The 22,366-nt window shown below is 34.4% G+C and overlaps 1 protein-coding gene across 2 annotated transcripts in view; it reads left to right on the forward strand.

Moving 5' to 3' along the window:
- The first annotated feature begins 247 nt into the window (after positions 1-247).
- Positions 248-22,366, forward strand: part of LOC110671316 (two-component response regulator-like PRR37) — a 35,336-nt gene continuing 13,217 nt past the window's right edge. Inside the window, exons 1-5 of one of the 2 annotated variants that reach the window (XM_021833739.2) lie at positions 248-445; positions 2,101-2,572; positions 8,743-8,904; positions 9,020-9,153; positions 9,480-9,638. In XM_021833739.2, the coding sequence (XP_021689431.2) occupies positions 2,212-2,572; positions 8,743-8,904; positions 9,020-9,153; positions 9,480-9,638 (816 nt within the window). In that variant the 5' untranslated portion in view covers positions 248-445; positions 2,101-2,211. Of the gene's footprint in view, positions 446-1,172; positions 1,263-2,100; positions 2,573-8,742; positions 8,905-9,019; positions 9,154-9,479; positions 9,639-22,366 lie in introns of those variants that run through there. The other variant, XM_058151647.1, reaches the window with a different exon arrangement.

Genomic DNA, 22,366 nt, shown 5'->3' on the forward strand with positions numbered 1-22,366 from the left:
ACCGTCAGATCGATCATATCACGTGGTACACCAGGTGGCCCTTTTTTTTTGTCTACGTCAGTGAAAAAAGGCAGCAGGATCGCCTCAGATCCATCGAAACCTATCCACGGCCCGGCTTTTGATCTCGTGCCAGCTCAGCAAATTTGGAACCCAGGTCAGATATGACAAGGCGGATTTTGAAACCTCCATTTCGCCACGTCATCAGGAGTTGGGCCGCTGGTATAATATATTTTTGACATCTTTGTTACTTGCCTTTGGCTTCATTGTTTCCCGACCAGTTTCCTGCGAAATTTTCTTTCTCTTCAAACAAGCCCTAGAAAAAGTGAGAAAATAATGGCTTGAGTTTTTAAGCTTTAATTAATTAATCTTCAATTTCTTCATTCAATTTTTTTTTTTAATTTGGGTGAAGTTGGTGACAGAATCGAGCTCGCATGAAGTTTGTAAGGTACAATCATCATTTATTGTTTGATTATGGACAAAAAAACAACTTTCTCAAATTTTCCCGGAAAATGAAAGAACTATTTCCTCCAGAGGAATCTCCGAGTTGTTTAATTTGTTTATTTTTAAAATATTAATTTTCAATCTGCAGAGAAATTGATTTTCTCTCTTGTTGAAGTTTATGGCGTTGAACTTTATTTCATTTTCTATTTTCCCTATGAAGTTCGGAAGTGCTAATAACTGCTTACTGTTCGTTTGGTTTCTGGGAAAACTGAGAAGAATAATGAATAAAATTTAATTTGAATTGTAGCATTTTGTGCTTTGTTTTGGTTTTGATTGAAAAAGTCAAGTTTGGTTTTTCAAATTTTGAAACCTTTTGGATTTAATGTTTCTTCTCATGCATTTTTCTTTGCTTTGAAGCTGATTATTAGGTCTGTTGATGTCTTCTTTCTAGTTTAGTTGAAGGTGTGAGGTTGATTTTCTGGTCAAAATTTGAAATATCGGTCACTGTTATAAATCTGTTTGGATTTCAAGAAAATTTAGGAAAAAACGATATATATATATATTAAAAATTTCTATGCTTATATGCTGTTATAGTTTTGCGATTTAAAGGAAGCGCCTCGATTAAGTCTGATGAGCGGGAAAAAAAAATCTCCTCTTAGTTTTTAGCCGTTACATTTTTCATTCAAAATAGTTTTTTTTTTTTAAATGACGATATTCATTTTTTTACCGTTACATTTCTTCTCTTCTTCTTCTTCTTCAATACACGTAAATTTTCTCTGCTGCTTCTTTTCTTCTTCTTCTTCTTCTTCCCTTAAAAACAGGTAAATTTTCTCAGCATTTAAAAAAGTATTCATTAGATTCAATTCCATTTTGTTGTCTTCTCGTTTAAAAATTTAAACCAACTTTTTATTTTCAAGAAAATATTTGAAATGCTGTGAAACTCTATGTTTATTCTCTCAGTTTACTTCTTATTTTCAGGAATTAGGGAAAGATATGGATTTTTTTTTTTCCTGGACTGCTTTCCCACTAAGTTTCGTCGCATAAAAAACCAGAAAAAAAGGCAGTAGTTATGTAGTTTCACTAGAATTAACTGGGGTAGTACGTGACTGTAGGAACTTTTTTTCTTGGTTCAGTGGATTAAAAATTCAAGATCCAAACTTCTATTTTCTTTTCCTTTTTCCACTTATCAGTAGATGGAATCAAATTCATTTTAATTTGCATTTTGGGATTATTTTATTTCCATTTTCTGCCTGAATATTTTATTCTTGATGGGGAAATCAACACTTGTTCTTTTTTCGCTCAATTGTCTGCTTGACATGCATATCGAAGACAAAAATTTCGAATCCTTAATGTTTTGATAATTTGTATGGTTAATGTGTCTACTTCATGTTTTGTCAACATATTAGAAGTTTGAAATTCTCTAAGTACTACAGCTTAATTTAATTTATTCTAGCACAGACAATTTAAAATAAATGAAAAAGGATTAGAAATTCTTTTTTTCTATAATTTCTGAGCAACTCATCAACCAATATGTATTACGTTAGTCAACTATCACACTGTTAGTCTTGAAAGTATTTTCTATTGTTGTATATATGCTATGGATTTCTAGACTATGGCTTTTGTGCAGAATCTTACATGGACTTATGTTTCTTTGTGTAGGATTTGCTGAGATGTTGTATTTATAGAGGTTGCTTCTCGTGGAATAAGGGAGGTTTTTTAATCCATTCTATCTAGCATGTTTCTCATTATTGGTCTTTTGGAATCTGGTTGATGTTGATAGTTCAAATGAATAGTAATGGTCCCATGTCCAGTGAGCTGGCTAAACTAAATCATGATGTACAAGATGAACACAAGGAAACAAGGGATGGGGTCATTGGTGATGGCCAGGAGCTTTCTGAGGAAGATGAGTCACGGATTAATGACGAAGTAGAAGATGTGAATGATGGGTGTATGAAAGTAGTGCAGGTCCAGGCCCTTGTCTGGCCTGCTAGGCAGCAGCAACATCCTCAAGGGCCTTTGGTTCGCTGGGAGAAGTTTCTGCCTCTTAGATCACTAAAGGTTCTGCTGGTGGAGAATGATGATTCAACTCGCCATGTTGTCACTGCATTGCTAAGAAATTGTGGCTATGAAGGTAAGTCTCTTTATGCCATTAACTGATTCTTGCTTGCTTGACCTTAGAGTTTGAAGTGGAAATTTTGTGAGGCTAAATTAACGATGCTTAAGGCAATATAAATTCTTATAGTGTGCTTAATGATGATTAGAGGATTAAAGTATACACGATGGTAATTTGAAAAGAGCATGCATGAGTTGCTGGTGACCTCTTATTGACTGCTTAGTGAATTGATCAGAAGCAGACACATGATTGTGAGGGATTTTTTTTTTCTTCCTAATGCTGCTTCTTGTTCCTTTTTAAGTTTAGTAACTTTCCCTACTATATTTTTTGATCGACACATATTAAGTTATCTACCCAGTTTAGCTAGAAATACTTTTTCTGTTTTGTTTTTCCCATTCTCTATTGAACCTGTTTTGAACAACTGGTCTTTTTTTTGTGGAGTGCTGACCTTTATATTCCTTCAAGTTCTCTGCTGCATTGAAGTACTATATATTTTCTGCACTTTATGATTTAAACTTCTTTATTCTTTAATATTAATACAACCTATCTGTTTTTATGTTATATTTGACCAATAAATGTAGTGCTTCAAGCAGTGAACATGATTCTGATTTCACTCTGCATATATTTGAACAAAATTACTCTTCTTATTTATTTATATATTTATTTATGCTTTTCTTTTCTTTTCTTTTCTTCAATTTTTTTTTGGGGTGGGGGAAGGGGGGGAGAGGCAAAGGAGGAGATGTTAGAGCATTTAAAATTGATCACTGGTGATAGGGAATAAGTTAGTTTGAATGGAGTGGTACTGTCCCAAAGTAATCACTTTAAATATCTAGGCTCAGTCCTCCAAGTAGATGGGGGATTTAAAGTGGAGACGTGCCACGGGAGTTTTATGTGATCGTAAGATTCCACGGGTGCCAATTGAAGATAAGTTGAGAGAAGGGAGATTGAGGTGGTTTGGTCATGTTAAGCGTAGACATACGGAGGCTCCAGTTAGACAAGTAAAGCACATTAGGTTAGAGGATAGAAAGAAAAAAAGAGGTAAACTTAAATTGACTTGGAGGAGAGTAGTACAACATGACCTAGAAGCATTACACGTTTCTGAGAATTTAATCCAAAATCGTTTAGAGTGGAGAAAGCGAATCCATATAGCCGACCCCAAATTTTTGAGATAAAAGCTTAGTTGAGTTGAGTTGAGTTGGATGTGAATGTGTTTTGTATGCATATTATGTTAGAAATTTATAATATTCTGATTTTATTTCATATGAATTTTTTTATGTCTTTGTTCTTTGTTATCATATTGAGTGCAACATGAAATTAGATATATCTAATTTTTGAGGGTATGATTTAAGTTTCAAACGCTTTTAATCTTATTTGTCATCTAGAAAATTTTTAATTTTTATCAATAAGGCGCAACATGATGGATAGGTGCAACATGCTGGATATGTGCTATGTCCATGCACGAAAAACTTTTGTGGAGGTCACTGTTACATAAAGAAATGAAATTGCGCTTGGTATATGATGTTCTATGGTTGACAAAACTTTCCCTCTTGTTATGAGAAAGGCTTAGGGAAATACTTGGCCTGGGAGCAGTGTGCTTTCTGCATGGTTATTGAAGGTCTGCTTGGAGTCCTTGGATGAAAGCCAAGGTCTTAAATTCACTTTAATATCTCTGTTTGAAATCCTAAGAATTTCTTGTCTCTTTGCTGAAATAATTACTTTGATAGATTTTTGGATTTTTTTCTTAAACATGTCAAATTGAATTTGACAACAAGCCTTTGGGTTAAATGGACAATGTGATCTTGCAAAATGGGACAATTTTCTTTAAAGAGAAATTTTCTTATTTAATGTAAAATACTTTCCGTCTTTTACGAAAATGATGCCTGTACATTATCTATCTGGCAGCCTCTCTCTTTGGCACTCTCTCTCCGAGTATGTTAAAATTTTGTCATTTTACTTCCTCCTTGTTTTTTCCCCACGAAGATAAACCAAATCTACCTTATATTTACTTCTTAGCATTAATTTTTGATAGTTGCATTTGATCTTTGATTTTTAACTATGGGTCCTAAAACTCAAAATCCCTTCTTGTGTAATGAACTTTTTATGGCTTATCACAAAGCCGTACAAAATGTTTCCATTTGACTGTAATAAAAAAAACGTTGGGGTCTTTAGAATAATTTATTAATCTTTTTTTTCCCCAAGAAAACATTAAGGGTGTGCTTAATCGTGGAAAACCAGCATCAATTTCTGGAAAATTTTTCCAAGAAAACTAGAAAATATAGTTCTGTTTTCCATTGTAAAAGTTTTCCAAACTAGAAAATACATCAGGCCCCTCAAAATCACAGGTAGAAGAATTTCACAAATAAACAAATCGCAAACAATTTCATCCAAAAATAACAGTACAAAATCAAAACTCAAATTGCAAACAATCTCATTAAGCAAGTTAATGCTCACAACCTGCATCTCAAATCTGAACCTGAAGAAAATTTAAGAAAAAAAATTGCTAGCACACAATAATAGATAAATTCAGAATTTTAAATCCAACAAATGGAAAATCCTAGAAAAGAAAGCCCAAATTTGTATCCCAAATCTCCCTAGGCTATGGCTATTGTGGCATCCCAAAGCAAGTTAATGCTCACAACTTGCATCTCAAATCTGAACCTAAAGAAAATTTAAGAAAAAAAAATTGCTAGCACACAATAATAGATAAATTCAGAAATTTAAATCCAACAAGTGGAAAATCCTAGAAAAGAAAGCCCAAATTTGTATCTGAAATCTCCCAAGGCTATGGCTATTGTGGCATCCCAAATAGTTTCATTAAACAAATGAATGCTCATAACATTTGTAATTCATATCTTAAATTATTTAGGCATAATCATATAAATACATAAAATTACAATTGAAATCTAAATGCAAACTCTAAGTCGATGCACAGAGAGGAGATGGGAATAAAGGCCTATTCTGGAGAAGGAGCGATGTTGGAGAAGAAGAAGAATAAAAGTATTAAGAGGAATAAGTTCTCAAGGCACGAAAGAGAAACAAATTCTCTAGGAAAACTAATTCTCAATAATCATCATAATAATCAAATCTAATAAAATCACTAGATAACACTTGTAGTTATAGTAAAATAACTAGTCCTATATCCTTAAACAAGAAAGCCCTAATTATTCTCTACTGACTCTTGGATAAAATTATGAATCTCAAATCAACCAAAAACTCCTAAATAATAAAATACTAAATCTACTGAACTCTATAAATATTCCCAAATAGCAATAAAATTCCTAAATAATAGAATTATTCTATTCCTAATTTTATATGAAATATATATGGGCCTGTTTGGCATTGTTGTTGAAAGTGTTGTTGAGAAAATCTCTTTTTTAAATATACTAGTTAGAAAGTGTTAAAAAATAATTAAAAATTAAATTTAATCAGTTTTAGTCGTAAGAACACTAAAATAACAAAACAACTTTTTCCAAACTGTTTTTCTCAACAGCATCTAAAATGATGTTTTTATTTATAAAAATAGTTTCAAGCTCTGAAACTCAATGCCAAACAGGGTAATAATTTCTAAGTTGTATCTCCTAATACTGCATCATTCTCTCCTAGTTGGAGAAAACTCGACCTTGAGTCTTGCAGTACGGAAGGATCATAAACTAGATTCAAAGAACATAGAACTCTATCTTCTTCAATGGTAGTAACAAAATTGAAGCGAAGAACTTCATGATTTCCTTTGCATCTTGGAAAACATCTGAATATAGAAAGCAGTCACAACTTCAATCAAAGGACTCTTCATTTTTGTAGGAACAAGGGAATTTGAATTCTTTTCAATTTCTATTGTCATTTTCTTGACTTTATTTATTTATTTATTTATTTTTTTTTTAATTTCCATTGAAATCTCTAAACTCTCCATGGCTTGATTGGCGTGATTTTCTTCAATTTTTATGCAACGTCTCCATGTTTGGACTTTCCTCAAGTTCTTCAACATGTGAATGCTCCACAATCATATCTTTGAATTCTACAATCTTAGACTCTTCAAACTCATCTTCACATTGATTTTTGGATTCAAATTACTCTTTTTGATCTTTTCTTAAATCTTTAACAACTCTTGATAACTCATCAAACTCTTATTTTAGTCCTGATATTGCATCTAACTCCGCTATCAATTCCGATATCGCATCAAATTGTGATTTCAGTTGAAATCTGCTTTTGACCTTTCAATCTTCCAATTCGCTTTCCTTAACTTGTAAAATTTGTTGGATATCTTGATAATTATAATAGAAATCATATATCGTTATGTTTACCAACATATTTATTCAGCCAATAACCTAGATTAGCTAATTCAATCTTGTAGTAATCAATTTCATCTTGTAATTTTTCAATATCAACTTCGTAGTTAATCGATTTCATCTTATAGTGTCTCGATGTGAGTTCCTAATATGAAGTTTCTATTAGAGAAGCCTACCTTATAGAAAAACTCATATTTTAGCCTTAGGAGTTGTTTTTGCCAAAAGCAAATGTCAAAACCGGAACCAACATGTTGAAATTAATAAAGAGGGGTCGTATAAAAAATTTGTAGATGTGGCAGCTGACTTGGATGACATGGCATTATTGTGACGAGATGAAGTGTCTGTTGGCATTTGTGAGAGGGGGAGATCTGGTGCGAGCAGGAGTAAATAGTGGGACTTAAGATCGTTTGGGTTTTGATAGTGGGTCTGACTTAATCCAATTGGATCTCGTTATTGGAGCATCAGTTTTGGTGATAAATATGGAGTCGAAGGAATCTAGCAAGGTGCGAGGGAGGATCGGTTGTTAGAAAAAGTGGAGTTATGGCCATATCTGGAATCGAATAGGGATCTAACTTGGAAGGATCTTTGGCTGTGGGTCATGTCAGGTGACCGAACTTGCTCCTTCGGGGGCGTCGGCGTGTGACCGCTCGTGTGGTGTTCTTCGGCAACGTCCGGTGGTCGGATCTCCTCTTCCGGCATCGCCCTAACGTGGTGGTTCCATCCCTATAGGCTGTGTTGGGTTTTGAGGCTTTGTTCTTGGTGGTGCTTGAAGTTCTTTTTTTTTCAAGTCACTGGTTTGCAAGGATCTGCTAACTGGAGGCAGTCTCTTGGGTTATTTGTGGACTGTGGATATTTAAAGTACAATGATTGAGGGTGAGACCAAGTCTATAATTCTTGATGTAGTCCTGGTGATGACTAAAATCACCAAACACAAACTCAATAGCTTGAATTACTGGGAACATATCAAAATTGTGCGGATTTATTTGCGGAGCCTTGATAAAGATGATCATATCACAAATGATCCGCTGGATGATGATACCGAGCAAGCTTGGCTGAGGGAAGATGCCCATTTGTTCTTACAGCTTTGGAATTCAATCCACAGTGGGATAATGAGTCTTATTAATCACTGTATTATCTCACTGTGAGTATGTTGAAAAGTTGATGGAGTATTTAGAATTTTTATACTCTGGCAAAGGCAATATTTCTCGCATATATGATGTTTGCAAAGTATTTTATCGACCTGAGAAACAGGATAAGACACTTGCAACTATTTTATGGAATTTAAACATATTTATGAAGAGCTTAATGTTCTATTACCATTCAATCCTGATGTAAAGGTGTAACAAGCTCAACGTGAGCAAATGAATATTATAAGTTTTCTTGCTAGTTTACCCTTTGAATACGAGATTGTTAAATCTCAGATTCTCTCTAGTTTTAAGATTTCCTCTCTCCATGATACCTTTACATATGTGTCCTTTGTATAGAGAGCACTCATTTTTCACAACCCACTAATGGTGCTCTTATTAGTTGGAATGTGAGTGGACAACAGGGAAATAGAGAAGGATTTTTCATAAACTTTGACTAGCATTTTTCATAAACTTTTGTGCTGCATAATAAGAAGTTGAATGTTCAGTTTTTCCCCATTACAAACATTGTAAAGCATTTTTTTTCTTTTCTTTATAAATTGATCTAATTCTAATATCTTGTTTAAGATGTACCATACTTAAATTACATTTTTTTCAATATGAGCCACCTTTTTGGATTGATAAGTGAGTTTGTAGTTTACTTGGAAGTATCCCAATGAATGTGTAGTATTTACCCCTTTCATTTTTTCTTTTCCCAATCAATGAAGTTAACAATTACTGTCTTTTTTTTATTATTTTTATTTTTATTTCATCTTGGCAGTTACAGCAGTAGCAAACGGTCTTCAGGCTTGGAAAATTCTAGAAGATCTAACCAAGCATATTGATCTGGTTTTAACCGAGGTAGTCATGCCTTGTTTATCAGGCATTGGCCTTTTATGCAAGATTATGAACCACAAAACTTGCAAGAATACTCCTGTGATTAGTGAGTATATTTCCTCTGTTTTCTGTTTCGTCCATTCAAAACTAACATTGCTTACCACATTCTTCTTAACAAATTGATACTTTTAACTGCTACACCTGGTGAGTTTTATGTGCAGTGATGTCTTCTCACGATTCCATGAGTATAGTCTTTAAGTGTTTGTCAAAGGGAGCAGTTGACTTTTTATTGAAGCCTATTCGAAAGAATGAGCTTAAAAACCTTTGGCAGCATGTTTGGAGAAAATGCCACAGCGTGAGTTGCTATAGTTATCCACTTTATGTATGAAACTTTATTGTGGACCAATTTTGGACTCTAAACTGCAGTTATGTCCTTTGTATATGTATTGAAATGTCAATATGTGGAGCAATTCCAACTGAAAAAGGGTGTTGATTTTCCTTCCTTTTTTTTTAAGTGCTTACATTTAGCTAAATTTTAGCGATAACCATTTTGGAAGCTTTATACCAATTTTATCTTTACCTATGTGTTCATCATTGATTTACCACTCATTGATATAGGATCACAGAAAAGTGCAAAATTTTGCTATTCTATTTTGCATTCACTATTCATCCTTTCATCAGTCTAGTGGCAGTGGGAGTGAAAGTGGCGTATGGACTCAAAAACCCAGGAAGTCAAAAAGTGCTGAGTCTGACAACACCACCGGCAGCAATGATGAGGATGATATCGGAAACACTGGTTTGAATGCAAGAGATGGAAGTGACCATGGAAGTGGCACTCAGGTATCACTTATGAACACTCATGCAAATAGTTTGAGTTTCCCTTCATTTGGCATCACTACTTATGAACACTCTTGCAATTAGTTTGATCTTTCAATTCCTATTGCTCTTGTGATTTGCAAGTATGTTTATACATTTAACTTTATTCATGTACTTAGTTGTTAATATGATCATTTGTTAGGTTGCTTTGTCCTTTTTTAATTATATTAATATGAAAGGAAATTATATTGAGAAGGTGTCCTCTTACACCACCCAACACAAATTTAAGGAGACCATATGAAGGAGAAAAAGAAGTAATGCTTTCCAGGCTTGATTCCGAAAGCATAAACTTATAGATAATCTAAGAATACTATTTGTCCCACAACTTGAAAATCACCTATGGCTTTTGAAGTTTTGCATTTATCTCCATCTAAGTATTTGGAAAAGTGCAACCAAAAAAAAAAAAGATTAATTCCAAAAACCTTAAAACATCTTTCAACACTCTAACCCTTTTCAATTTAATCCAACAAAAGACAATAACTAGATAATGCTTAGGCCTTCTTTTGTATGATAGATCATTAATGAGGGTAAATTACCAAAAAATATTCCAAGGCTGGCACTAAGGTATGCTTTTGTCCTTATTAAGATTTAAGAATTAGAAGTAGGAGGAAGAAAGGAAGGAAAGAGAAGGAAAATAACTCAAAGGGTTACATCTTTATTCTTCACACATCTATAAAATAGAAAATTACATATTTATATATGCTAACTAAGAAGAATTTTCTTATATTTCATCAAGAATAAGTGTTACACAACCAGCGTAAAAATTTCGTCACACCCTATGATATGGATTCAAATGATATAAACGTTGGGGCGTCCTCTACTAACGACGCGCTACATCGGAGCCCGGGTGTAGTGAGAAATATGCAAGGGTGTAGGGCGTTCACCGAAGGTGTTAAGTGAGCAAGGGTTCCCACATCATGGACGGGTGTGGGTAAAGAAGTTAGTCCATAGGACAGATAATAGAACAAATAGTGAAACAGAACACAAGATAGATATAGAAAACAATAGAAGATATCATAGAAGGAGACCAATTAGGAAGGAGCAGGATAGGAGGAGGATCAGGGTTGGTACTTGGAATGTTGGATCACTTACAGGAAAATTGATGGAGCTTGTGGATACCTTGGAAAGGAGAATGGTGAATATTGCTTGCATTCAGGAGACTAAATGGGTAGGAGAGAAAAGTAAGGAAGTGGGTAATTCAGGGTACAAACTGTGGTTTACCGGAAAGGAGAGAAATAAGAACGGAGTGGGTATAATCATAGACAGAACATTGAAAGACGCAGAGAGGTGAAAAGAGTAGGATATAGAATTATACTAGTAAAGCTAGTACTAGAAGGAGAAACAATAAATATAGTTAGTGCTTATGCCCCACAAATAGGACTAGACAGTGAGAGTAAACAAATATTTTGGGAAGATATGGATGATTTAATGCAAAGCATACCGAATGAAGAGAATGTTTTCATTGGTGGAGATTTGAATGGACATGTAGGAAGTGATAGGCAAGGTTATGAGAATGTTCATGGAGGTTTTGGTTTTGGCAGTCGAAATGAGGAGGGAAAAAGCATCCTGGATTTTGCTATGGCATACGACCTAATACTAGCAAATACCTACTTTATAAAAAGAGAGTCACATTTAGTGACTTTCAAAAGTGGGCAACATAGAAGCCAAATCGACTTCCTCTTAACCAGGAAGACAAATAGAGCTCTATGCAAGGATTGCAAGGTCATTCCAGGAGAGGCTTTAATAAGTCAACATAGGTTGGTGGTCTTGGATGTCAAGTTTAGGAACAATTCAAGTAAGGTTAGAAGAAATAGTGTAGCTCGAACAAAGTGGTGGGAGTTCAAAGGAGTAAAGCAAGTGAAGTTCAAAATGAGCTTCTCGAGTCCAAGTATGGAAGCTAGATATGGAGGCCAATGATATGTGGATACAGATGGCATCAAAGATTAGAGAAGTAGCTAGAAAAGTACTTGGAGAGTCTAAGGACATGGACCACCCTCAAAAGAGAGATGTTGGTGGATTGAGTAAGTACAAATGGCATTGAAGAGAAAAAGGGAATGTTATAAGAAATTACATAAATGTGATAATAATGAGGCATATGAACAAGACAAGATAGCAAAGAAAGAAGCAAAAAGGCGATTAGTCAAGCAAGAGCACAGGCCTTTGAAAAGTTATATAAGAAACTTGGAACTAAAGAAGGGAGAAAGATATTTATAGATTAGCAAGGAGTAGAAAGGAAATGTCAAGATCTCAATCAAGTTAGGTGCATTAAGGATAAAGAAGGAAAAGTGTTGGTAAAAGATGAGGACATTAAAGAAAGATGGAGAAATTATTTTAATGATCTCTTTAATAATAGTCAAAATGGTAATAGCGTGAATATAGATTATAGAACAATAGAAAAGAATGTAAATTATACCAGAAGGATTCGATCTTTAGAAGTAAAGGAAGCACTTAAGAGAATGAAAGTGGGTAAGGCCTGTGGACCCGATGAAATACCAATTGAAGTGTGGAAGTATTTGGGAGATATGGGAGTGGCATGGTTAACTAAATTATTTAATAAGATTCTAAACTCAAAGAAAATGCCTGATGAATGGAGGAAGAGTATTTTAGTACCTATTTTTAAAAATAAGGGAGACATACTGAGTTGCTCAAACTATAGGTAATTAAACTCATGAGCCATACTATGAAGTTGTGGGAGAGAGTTGTGGAGCATCGACTACGTCATGATACTTCTATCTCTCTCAATCAATTTGGTTTCATGCCCGGTCGTTCAACTATGGAAGCGATCTTTCTCATTAGAAGCTTGATGGAGAAATATAGAGATGTGAAGAAAGATCTACACATGGTTTTTATTGATTTGGAGAAGGCTTATGATAGTGTTCCAAGAGAGAGGTCTTATGGAATGTGTTAGAACAAAAGAGGGTATCTATTAGGTACATACAAGTATTGAAAGATATGTATGAACGAGCAACTACTATTGTGCGGAAGGGGACACAAGTGATTTTCCGATCTCAATTGGATTACACCTAGGATCGACCATAAGCCCTTATCTTTTACATTAGTTTTAGATGAACTGAAACATATACAAGAGAGTATTCCTTGGTGCATGATGTTTTGCGGATGATATTGTTATGAGACACGAGAAGGAGTCAATATGAAGCTAGAACTTTGGAGAAGTACTCTAGAGTCAAAGGGTTTTAAGTTAAGTAGAACGAATACATGCATTGCAAGTTCGGTGAAGGCCAAGCGGTGATAGGGAAGGAGTTAGTTTGAATGGAGTGGCACTGTCCCAAAGTAATCACTTTAAATATCTAGGCTCAGTCCTTCAAGTAGATGGGGGATGTGAGGAGGATGTTAGTCATAGGATTAAAGCCGGATGGTTGAAGTGGAGATGTGCCACGGGAGTTTTATGTGATCGTAAGATTCCCAATAAATTAAAAGGAAAATTTTACCGTCTGACCATACGGCTATATTATATGGTAGTGAGTGTTGGGCACTGAAAGAGTCATATGCATCTAAGATAAGAGTTGCAGAGATGAGAATGTTAAGGTGGATGAGTGGCCATACTAGACTAGATAAAGTCCGTAATGAGAGTATTAGAGAAAAGGTAGGAGTGGTGCCAATTGAAGATAAGTTGAGAGAAGGGAGATTGAGGTGGTTTGGTCATGTGAAGCGTAGACATACGGAGGCTCCAGTTAGACAAGTAGAGCACATTAGGTTAGAGGATAGAAAGAAAAAAAGGGGTAGACCTAAATTAACTTGGAGGAGAGTAGTACAACATGACTTAGAAGCATTAAACATTTCTGAGGATTTAACCCAAAATCGTTCAGAGTGGAAAAAGCGAATCCATATAGCCGACCCCAAATTTTTGGGATAAAGGCTTAGTTGAGTTGAGTTGAGTTGTATATATATATATATATATATATATATATATATATATATATATATATATATATATATATACAATTCTCTCTACCTATTTAGGAATATAATCGCTAGAATTAAGCTACTGTTTAGGAATACATATATACAATTAGCTGACTCCCCCTAACACTCCCCCTCAAGTTGGAGCATAGATGTTATCATGCCCAAAATATAGTCAACCCGAACTCCATTCAAAGCTTTAGTGAAGATATCTCTAACTGCTCTCCAACGTTGATGTGTCCTGTCAAAATGATCTTATGTTAAATCTTTACACTAACGAAATGGCAATCAATCTTGATATGTTTGGTTTGCTCCTGAAACACAATGTTGAAAGCAATATGAAGAGTAGCTTAATTATCATACCAAAATTTAACAAGCAATGAGTTTTTAAGATCAACCTCATCTAATAAATGATGCATCACACTACTTCACACATGATTGTGCCTCCATGATACCAAGTTTCCTCCAACAAAAAAACAATACCCTGTCGTTAACCTTTTGTCAACCTTCAAACCTGCCTAGTCTGCATATGAGAAACACTAAATATTTGAATGTTTGTGATTCCTATACAAAAGACCATATGCCTTGGTGTTCCCTTGAAATAGCACAAAATATGTCCAAAATCCCCCAATGGGTAATGGTTAGGGAGGACATAAACTGACTTGCTACAATAACAAAATATACAAAATCAAGAGGGGTTATTGTTAGATAGTTCAACTTTCCAACAAATCTCCTATAGTTCTCTGAGTCTTTAAATAACTCATCATCCTTAGCTGTAAGTTGGAGATTAGGAGTCATTGGTGCACTACAAGGTTTAGCACCTAATATCTTTGTTTCTGCCAATAAGTCAAGAATATATCCAAGTCTTTTGTTTGATAAATCCAAATTATCTCACACACAGACTGTGCCATGGCTCTATGCTCTGATTCTGCATAAATCACATTTTGCTTCTTACTCTTCCAAGACACTAAATTTCTTTTAACAAAGATACAATGCCTAGTAGTAATCTTCTGTCAACTTTGGATCCTGCCCAAACTGCATATGAAAAAATTAAATATTAAAATGTCAAAGATTTGAATACATCAAATCCCTTTCTGGAGAAATCTTAATTAACTGTTGGAGAATACATGAACTAACTTACTACACTAACAAAGTATGCAATGTTAGGATGAGTCATGATAAGATAATTTAATTGACCAACCAGTCTCTTATACTTCTTAGGGTCTTCAAACAAGTCACCATTCTCTTTTGTAAGTTGCAAATTGGGAGTCATTGATATACTACATTGCTTAGCACCTAATTTTTCAGTCTCTGCCAATAAGTCAAGAACGTATTTTCTTTGAGACATACTACAATAACCCCAAGTCAATACTCTAGAAATACTACAATAACCCCAAGTCTTCTGTCTAAAACTGGTTGTGAAGAAAGGACTTTAGAGGTTATATGCCTGCAGAGTCACTCCTAGTAATAACATCATTATATACAATTAGTAAAATTATGGTGGCCCTAAACTGTCTATAAAATATTGAGTTATCACATTTACTCTTTTCCATTCCAAATTCTTGAATTGCCTCACTAAATTTCTGAAACCAAGCACAAGGACTTTGTTTCAAACCATACAAAGATTTGCGAAGTCGACAAACTTTCCCATACTCTCTGGAGCAACAAACCCAAGAGGTTGCTTCATATAGACTTCCTTATGTAAATCTCCATGTAGAAAAGCATTTTTTATGTCTAACTGGTGTAAAGGCCAGTTATAAGTAGCTACCATAGATATGAATAGGCGAATAGAGGTAGAGCTCTTCCTCATGCTGTGTAAATCTCCATATTTACTATTATGTAACAATAACAGTCCTTGTACTCACATTTTTTTGTCTAGATGGGGGCAGCAGCTCATCCTCATGCTTTGTTTCTAGATTGGGGAATTTTAATCTGTTGTCTCACTTTTTCTCTCAATTTTCGATCTAAAATTTTCTATCTTTCACTTCATCTCTTGGGCTAAGATCATCAACTATCTTTCTAGTTTTACATATCTATATTCTTGAAAGGGTGAGTTTTTTTTTTTTTTTTTTTTTTTTACCTTTATTTGCTTACTTATCGAAGACAATCATGTTTTATGCTTGGTTTTTTTATTAAATTTATTGTATGAAGCATTAGTTTGCCTGATATATAGGTTATTGTTTTTTTTTCTAATTTTGAACTATTTTTGTAATTAATTTTAGCAAAATACAAAAGTAATAAGAAAATAATATCAAATAAACTTGTAGGCTTTTTTAATGTTTACTAAGTATAATGTTAGTTCTTTACAATCTACATAGTTATTCTACTATTAAATTGATTAATGAAAATAATGTCTAAGAACGATGAATTTAAAGTATTTATTTGATGTATTTATGTTGGTTATTTAGTTGTGTATCTTTGTCTTATTTATATCTTTAAATATCTATTTGATTCATAAACTTTGCAAATTGTTCAAAAAATTTTGCGTAGTGATTGGTTGTTATCATTACATTATAGCCGTTACATGCCTTCTTCCCTTACCCGCGACCATGATTTAAATCCATGCTCTAGGGAGGTGGGAATAGATTGGTTGAATAAATTATTCAACAACATGCTAAAGATAAGGAAGATACCGTATGACTAAAGAACCTTAACTTTTATTAGAATGAAGTATATTCAAAATTATCTAAGATTAAGATTCATACTTTAAGCATAGAGTAAGATGTGATATAGCAATATGATTTTTAATTTTATCATGGGAGATCAAACTTTAAGGCTATTTTTCCTCTCAATTTAAGTGTTTGGTTGCATCTGTTTTGTTCATGATCTTAACATTGGAAAAGACAAACTTAATCCAAAATCTATTAAATGTGTTTTCTACGATACTCTCGTCTTCAAAAATGGTTACAAATGTTATGACCCAACCACAAACAAACATTTCATCTCAGCAGATGTAACCTTCTTTGAAGATTCACTACACTTCTCACCAAATAATGTAAACCAAAACATTATTCCTGAGGCTTTACGAATTCCCATTGTTCTCGCTCCAAAAGTCACCTCACCTCCTCTTCAGGTCTACACACAATGACCTCCCCCCAATACTTATGTTAACCCAAACAATATTTCTCATGATGATGTGGGTACACAAGCAAATCCAAGTGACTCATCTCCTGTTCCAACACTATCCTCCAGTCCTCCGAAAAAGGTATTTGTTCATCTCACAACCCCCTCCTCCCTATTTATAATTTTCTGAGTTATCGTTGTTTATCTTCTTCCTATTATGCCTTTGTACCCACTTTGTCTATTGTCCCTATTCCAAAGATTGTTAAGGAAGCATTGTCACATCCTGGGTGGCATGATGTAATACAGAGGTGATGAGCACTCTCCATCATGCTTGGGAGTTAGTTCTATTACCACAGGACAAATTTGTTGTTGGCTGTCATTGGGTCTATATAGTCAAAGTTTTCCTGATGGCAAAATTGATTGGCTTAAGGCTTGCCTTGTAGCCAAGGGATACACTCAGATCTTTGGACTCTGATTATGGTGATACCTTTTCCCTAGTGGCCAAAATTACATCAGTTTGCCTTCTTATTTCTCTTGCTACAATGAAGCACTGAACTCTTCATCAATTGGATATCAAAAATGTTTTCTTACATGGGATAATGGCTGATGAGGTGCATATAGAGTAACCATGTTAGCATACCTAATGATGATAACGTGGCAACAACAATTGATAATGTGGGGACAACCAATCTTTTAAGATACAAGGGATTCACATGGGAAGTCTAGAGGAAGCCAACAATAGAGTGGTTCAAGCTAATCATCAAGTAACAAATTCTTGTTTATTACATAGTTTTTTGTTTTAAGTGATAATTTTTACGGAAATTACTATTTAGTCAATGCATTTTAACGAAACTAACTATTTGGTCCCTATATTTTAAAAAATACATGATTTAGTCCCTAAATTTTGCTTCTATTAAACTATTTAGTCTCTCCATCAAATTTTCTATTAGTCAATACCTATCAAACTACTATTTAGCCCCTTTATTTTAGTGAAACTAATTAGTTGGTCCTTATATTTTAAAAAATATTACTATTTAGTCCTTGTAAATAGTGAAACTAATTAGTTAGTCAATGTATTTTGAAACTAAAATATTTGATAAAAAAATTCCTAGATGAAAATAAAAATCTTGTTGTGGAGACCTAATGTAAATTTACATTTTCCTTTAAATTGTTCAAGTATTTTTATTGAATTCCGTAGGCATCATTTTTGTGTTTTCTCTAGAAAACAATTTTCCTAGATTATTACCTTGATTGCTTATATATCTAGGGGAATTGACCTTTTCACGCATATAACTTATATCAATTTGTAATCAAATGATGAAAAATAGGGAGAATGAGGGGGAGAAAAGTGCAGGTGCAAAGAGGAAAAACTATGGGGAGAGAGAAATAAGGGGGGAGAGGGTCAGGGTAGTTTAGGTATAAAAAAATAACAAAAGGGACTAAAGAGTTAACAGAACGAAAACACATTGACTAACTAATGTATTTTTTAAATTACACGGACCAACTAATTAGTTTCACTAAAATAGAGGGACTAAATAGTAGTTTGATAATATTTAAAATCCTCTGACTAACAAAAAAATTGACAGAGAGACTAAATAGTTTAAGGAAAGCAAAATACAGAAACATGTCATTTTCCCTAATTTTTAATTGTGGGAGGATATACGGAGATATTATCTAAGTTTTAAGATTATTATTTTTCCCAAACTATATTTAAATGTAGCCAAGTTATCAATAAAATGCATTCAGAATTCAGTTTAGTTCTTGAGCACTTAAAACTCAAAAGGTTGCAGGTTCCATTTGATGAGCCTGATTTACAAACATAGGTCAAAAAAAGAAAAACTCATTTCCTTCAGCATCCTTCCATTCACTAATTGATTCCCCTCCATTCATCCACAAACATGTAACTCGATCCTTTGCCAAGGACCATGACAAATTGGTATCAGAGCTAGAAGTCATATGGATTCCATTCAACAACAATTGAGTGAACTCTTACAAATGTTCCAAGAAGAATGTGCAGCTGTAGAATTTGAAGAATTTCTTTTATATTTCTTCATACAAAAATGATTTACAATAATTTTAATTTATATACAAAGGCTAGGGCTAAATAGGAAATTAATAATAGCCAATAAATACAATGATTCCTAATTATATTCTAATATACAGCTAATTTATACTAATTAAGGGATCCTAACAATCCCTCTCAAGTTGGTTCATGTATGTTGCACATGCACAACTTGCAAACTAGGGTATAAAACCTCTTACAACTTAATCCCTTAGTGAACACATCAGCTAACTGGTCTTTTGACCCTACGTAAGAGATACTTAAAGAACCATTAACAACTTTTTCTTTTATGAAGTGTCTATCAATCTCTATATGCGTGGTCCGATCATGCTGAACTGGATTGTGAACTGTACTGATGGTAGCTTTGTTATCACAGAACAAGGACAAACCACTAGCTTCCAGCAATTTTAATTCCTCCATCAACTTTTGTAACCATAATAGTTCACAAATACCTTGAGCCATTACTCTAAACTCAACCTCTGCACTGGATCTAGTTGTCATATTTTTGCTTCTTGCTTCTCCAAGTGACTAGATTACCACCAACAAAAGTATAGTAACCAAATGTTGATTTCCTATCATTAAGAGATCTAGCCCAATCTGCATTTGTAAAGGCCTTAATCTGAAGATGGCCTTAATATGTTATATCTGGTCTGGTATGTGAAAGGTAAATCAGTCTGCCAACCAACCTCTAATAACTCCCTATATCCACTGATTTTCCAACTTCAGCTTGCAATTTGTGATTTGCCTCAATGGAAAACTCTACTGGTTTACAACCTAGCATTCCTGTTTCCTCTAACAAATCCAGTATGTACTTCCTTTGAGAAATAAAGATTCCTTTATCTGATATGGCAACCTCTATTCCAAGAAAGTACTTTAGCCTTCCCAAATCTTTGATTTCAAATTCCTATGCTAGTCGCTCCTTTAGATGAGCCATTTCTTCCCTATCATCACCAGTTACCACAATATCATCCACATAGATAATAAGCAGAGCGATCTTACCCCTATAGTGTTTATAAACAAAGTGTGATCAGCATTACTTGGCAATATCCAAAGGAAACCATAGCCTCACTGAACTCGTCAAATCATGCCCTAGGTGACTGTTTTAAACCATAAAGTGCTTTCTTCAATCTGCAAACTTTTCCTCTGGTTTTCCCATCCTCAAACCCTGTAGGAATTTTCATATACACTTCTTCCAAATCACCATGTAGAAAAGCATTTTTTACATCAAACTACTGCAAATACCACTTAAGATTTACTGCACATGATAGTAAAATTTTGATGGTATTCATTTTAGCAACAGGAGCAAATGTTTCCTAGTAATTTACCCCACATGTTTGTGTAAAACCTTTTGCTACCAGCCTAGCCTTATACCTTTCAATTGAATCATCTGCTATATATTTTACAATGAACACCCACTTGTATCCTACTGGTTTTTTCCCCAATGGAAAAGTAGCAAGTTCTCATGTCTCATGCTTTGCCAGAGCTTTCATCTCCTCCACCATGATTGCCTTCCATTTTAGATAAATACATGTTTTCTTCCAATCCTGTGGGATAAAAACATAGGAAACAGACAATAGAAAGGCTCTATAGGATGGAGATAGAGAATCATAGGAAATGAAGTTAGAGATGGGATGTTTAGTACAGGTTCTAACACCTTTCCTAAGAGCAATAAGAATATCAAAATCATTATCAGAAGAAGGAAGAGTAGACTGAGAATTAAAATTAGACTCTTCAGGAACCAAAAGAGACTTATCACATGCCTCAGGATGTTTAGGAATTGAATCCAAAGATTCTGTTTGATCAGCAGTCTCTTGCTCGATGGCTATATTTGTCTTGTTCCGCTGAGTATAGATTCACAAATCTTGTCTATTCAGTCTCCCTTTAGATTTAGGTGACTCCCCCTGAGTATCATTATTAGGTATAGGCTTTAAACCCAGATTTTCCCTTTGAAGTTGAAAGTTGGGAGAGGACAAAGAAGAAGGGAAATACCTCTTCTTCCTTCCTATGCTCCCCCTGAAGAGGTGGATAGAAATAAGATTCAGATTCCCTAAAGGTAACATCCATGCTCACAAAATATTTCCGTGTAGGAGGGTGGTAACACCTATACCCCTTCTGAGTATTGGAATAACCAACAAAGACACACTTGAGGGCTCGAGGTTTTAACTTCCCCTTATTAAGTTGGTGAACAAAGCAAACACAACCAAATACCTTTGGAGGAACGGTATATGAATTTTTACCTTGCAAAACCTCTAAAGGACTCTTAAACTCCAAAGTCCATAGTCGCATCCTGTTAATTAGATATACAGCAGAAAGAATTGCATTCCTCTAGTAAGGTTTGGGAATATTAATTGTAAACATAAGAGACCTAGCAACTTCAAGTAAATGTCTATTTTTTCTCTCAGATACTCAATTTTGAGCACAAGTGTTAACACAACTAGTCTAATGTAAAATTTCATGTGACTTTGAATATTCCTGAAAAACTCCATTTATATACTCTGTGCCATTATCAGTTCTCGGTATTTTAACATGAGTAACAAACTGGGTGCTAATCATTTTGTGAAACGGCTAAAAACATGAAAATACTTCATTTTTCCCTTTCATCAGATATATCCAAGCTAACCTACTACAACAATCAATAAAGTTCACAAACCATCTATAACCCGATAAAGACAATTTGAGTAGGCCCCCACATATCAAAATGGATAGTCATAAAAGGAACTGAAGCCTTATTATTTATTGCAGGATAAGATTGTCTAGTATATTTGGCAAACTCACAAGCATCACATACTAACAATTCAGTTTTGTATTGCTTAAACAAAAGAGCATAAATTTTCTCTAAAACAGTAAATGAAGGATGTCCAAGTCTCCAATGCTACTAGATAATTTCTTCCTCAGCACCCATAAACTGTCCCAACATGGCCTGATCAATACAATCATTCAATAGATATAGCCCATCTTACAGTCTACCACCGTCAATTGTTCTCCTGTTATCAACTCCTAAAATACACAGTGAGTGGGAAAAAATTCAATTTTTCAATTGAAAGCTTTTGTGATAGAACTGATAGACAAAAGGTTAATAGGAAAGCTAGACACATGTAAGACATAACTAAGACTTATAGTAGAAGTGTATTTAATAGAACCTGTTCCAGAAACATTAGATAAGGATCCATCCGCAGTTCGAACTTTTTCTTTGCCTGAACATGGAGAATAGGATATGAATTTATTAGAAGAGCCTATCATATGTTTGTTTGCTCCAGAATCTATAACCCAAAATGAATTATTATGATTGACAAGAAAAGCATTATCTGAGTTGACAAAATTAGAAGAGGCAGCTGTAGTGGATTGTAATTCAAGCTGTGATAGGAATCGCCTCAGAGTCTGTACCTTTTCATTGAAAAATATCCCAGTGATAGCAGTGTCTTTAGAAACACTCATAACCTCAAATACATTTGCTTGTGGTCTTGCAAAGCCCATCCTTTTTCCTCCATGCCTTTTAGTTGGGCGGCCATGCAGCTTCCAACATTGTTCTTTGGTGTGCTGGGATTTCCCACAGTAGTCACAGTGCAAGTGATCCTTTTCTGATGGACCATGTGACTGTTCTCATAATGAGTTAGTGGTCAGCCCAGCCTTATCAATAATTGTAGAA

This window comes from Hevea brasiliensis, chromosome 8, assembly GCF_030052815.1.
Source record: "Hevea brasiliensis isolate MT/VB/25A 57/8 chromosome 8, ASM3005281v1, whole genome shotgun sequence".
NCBI classification, from domain to species: domain Eukaryota; kingdom Viridiplantae; phylum Streptophyta; class Magnoliopsida; order Malpighiales; family Euphorbiaceae; genus Hevea; species Hevea brasiliensis.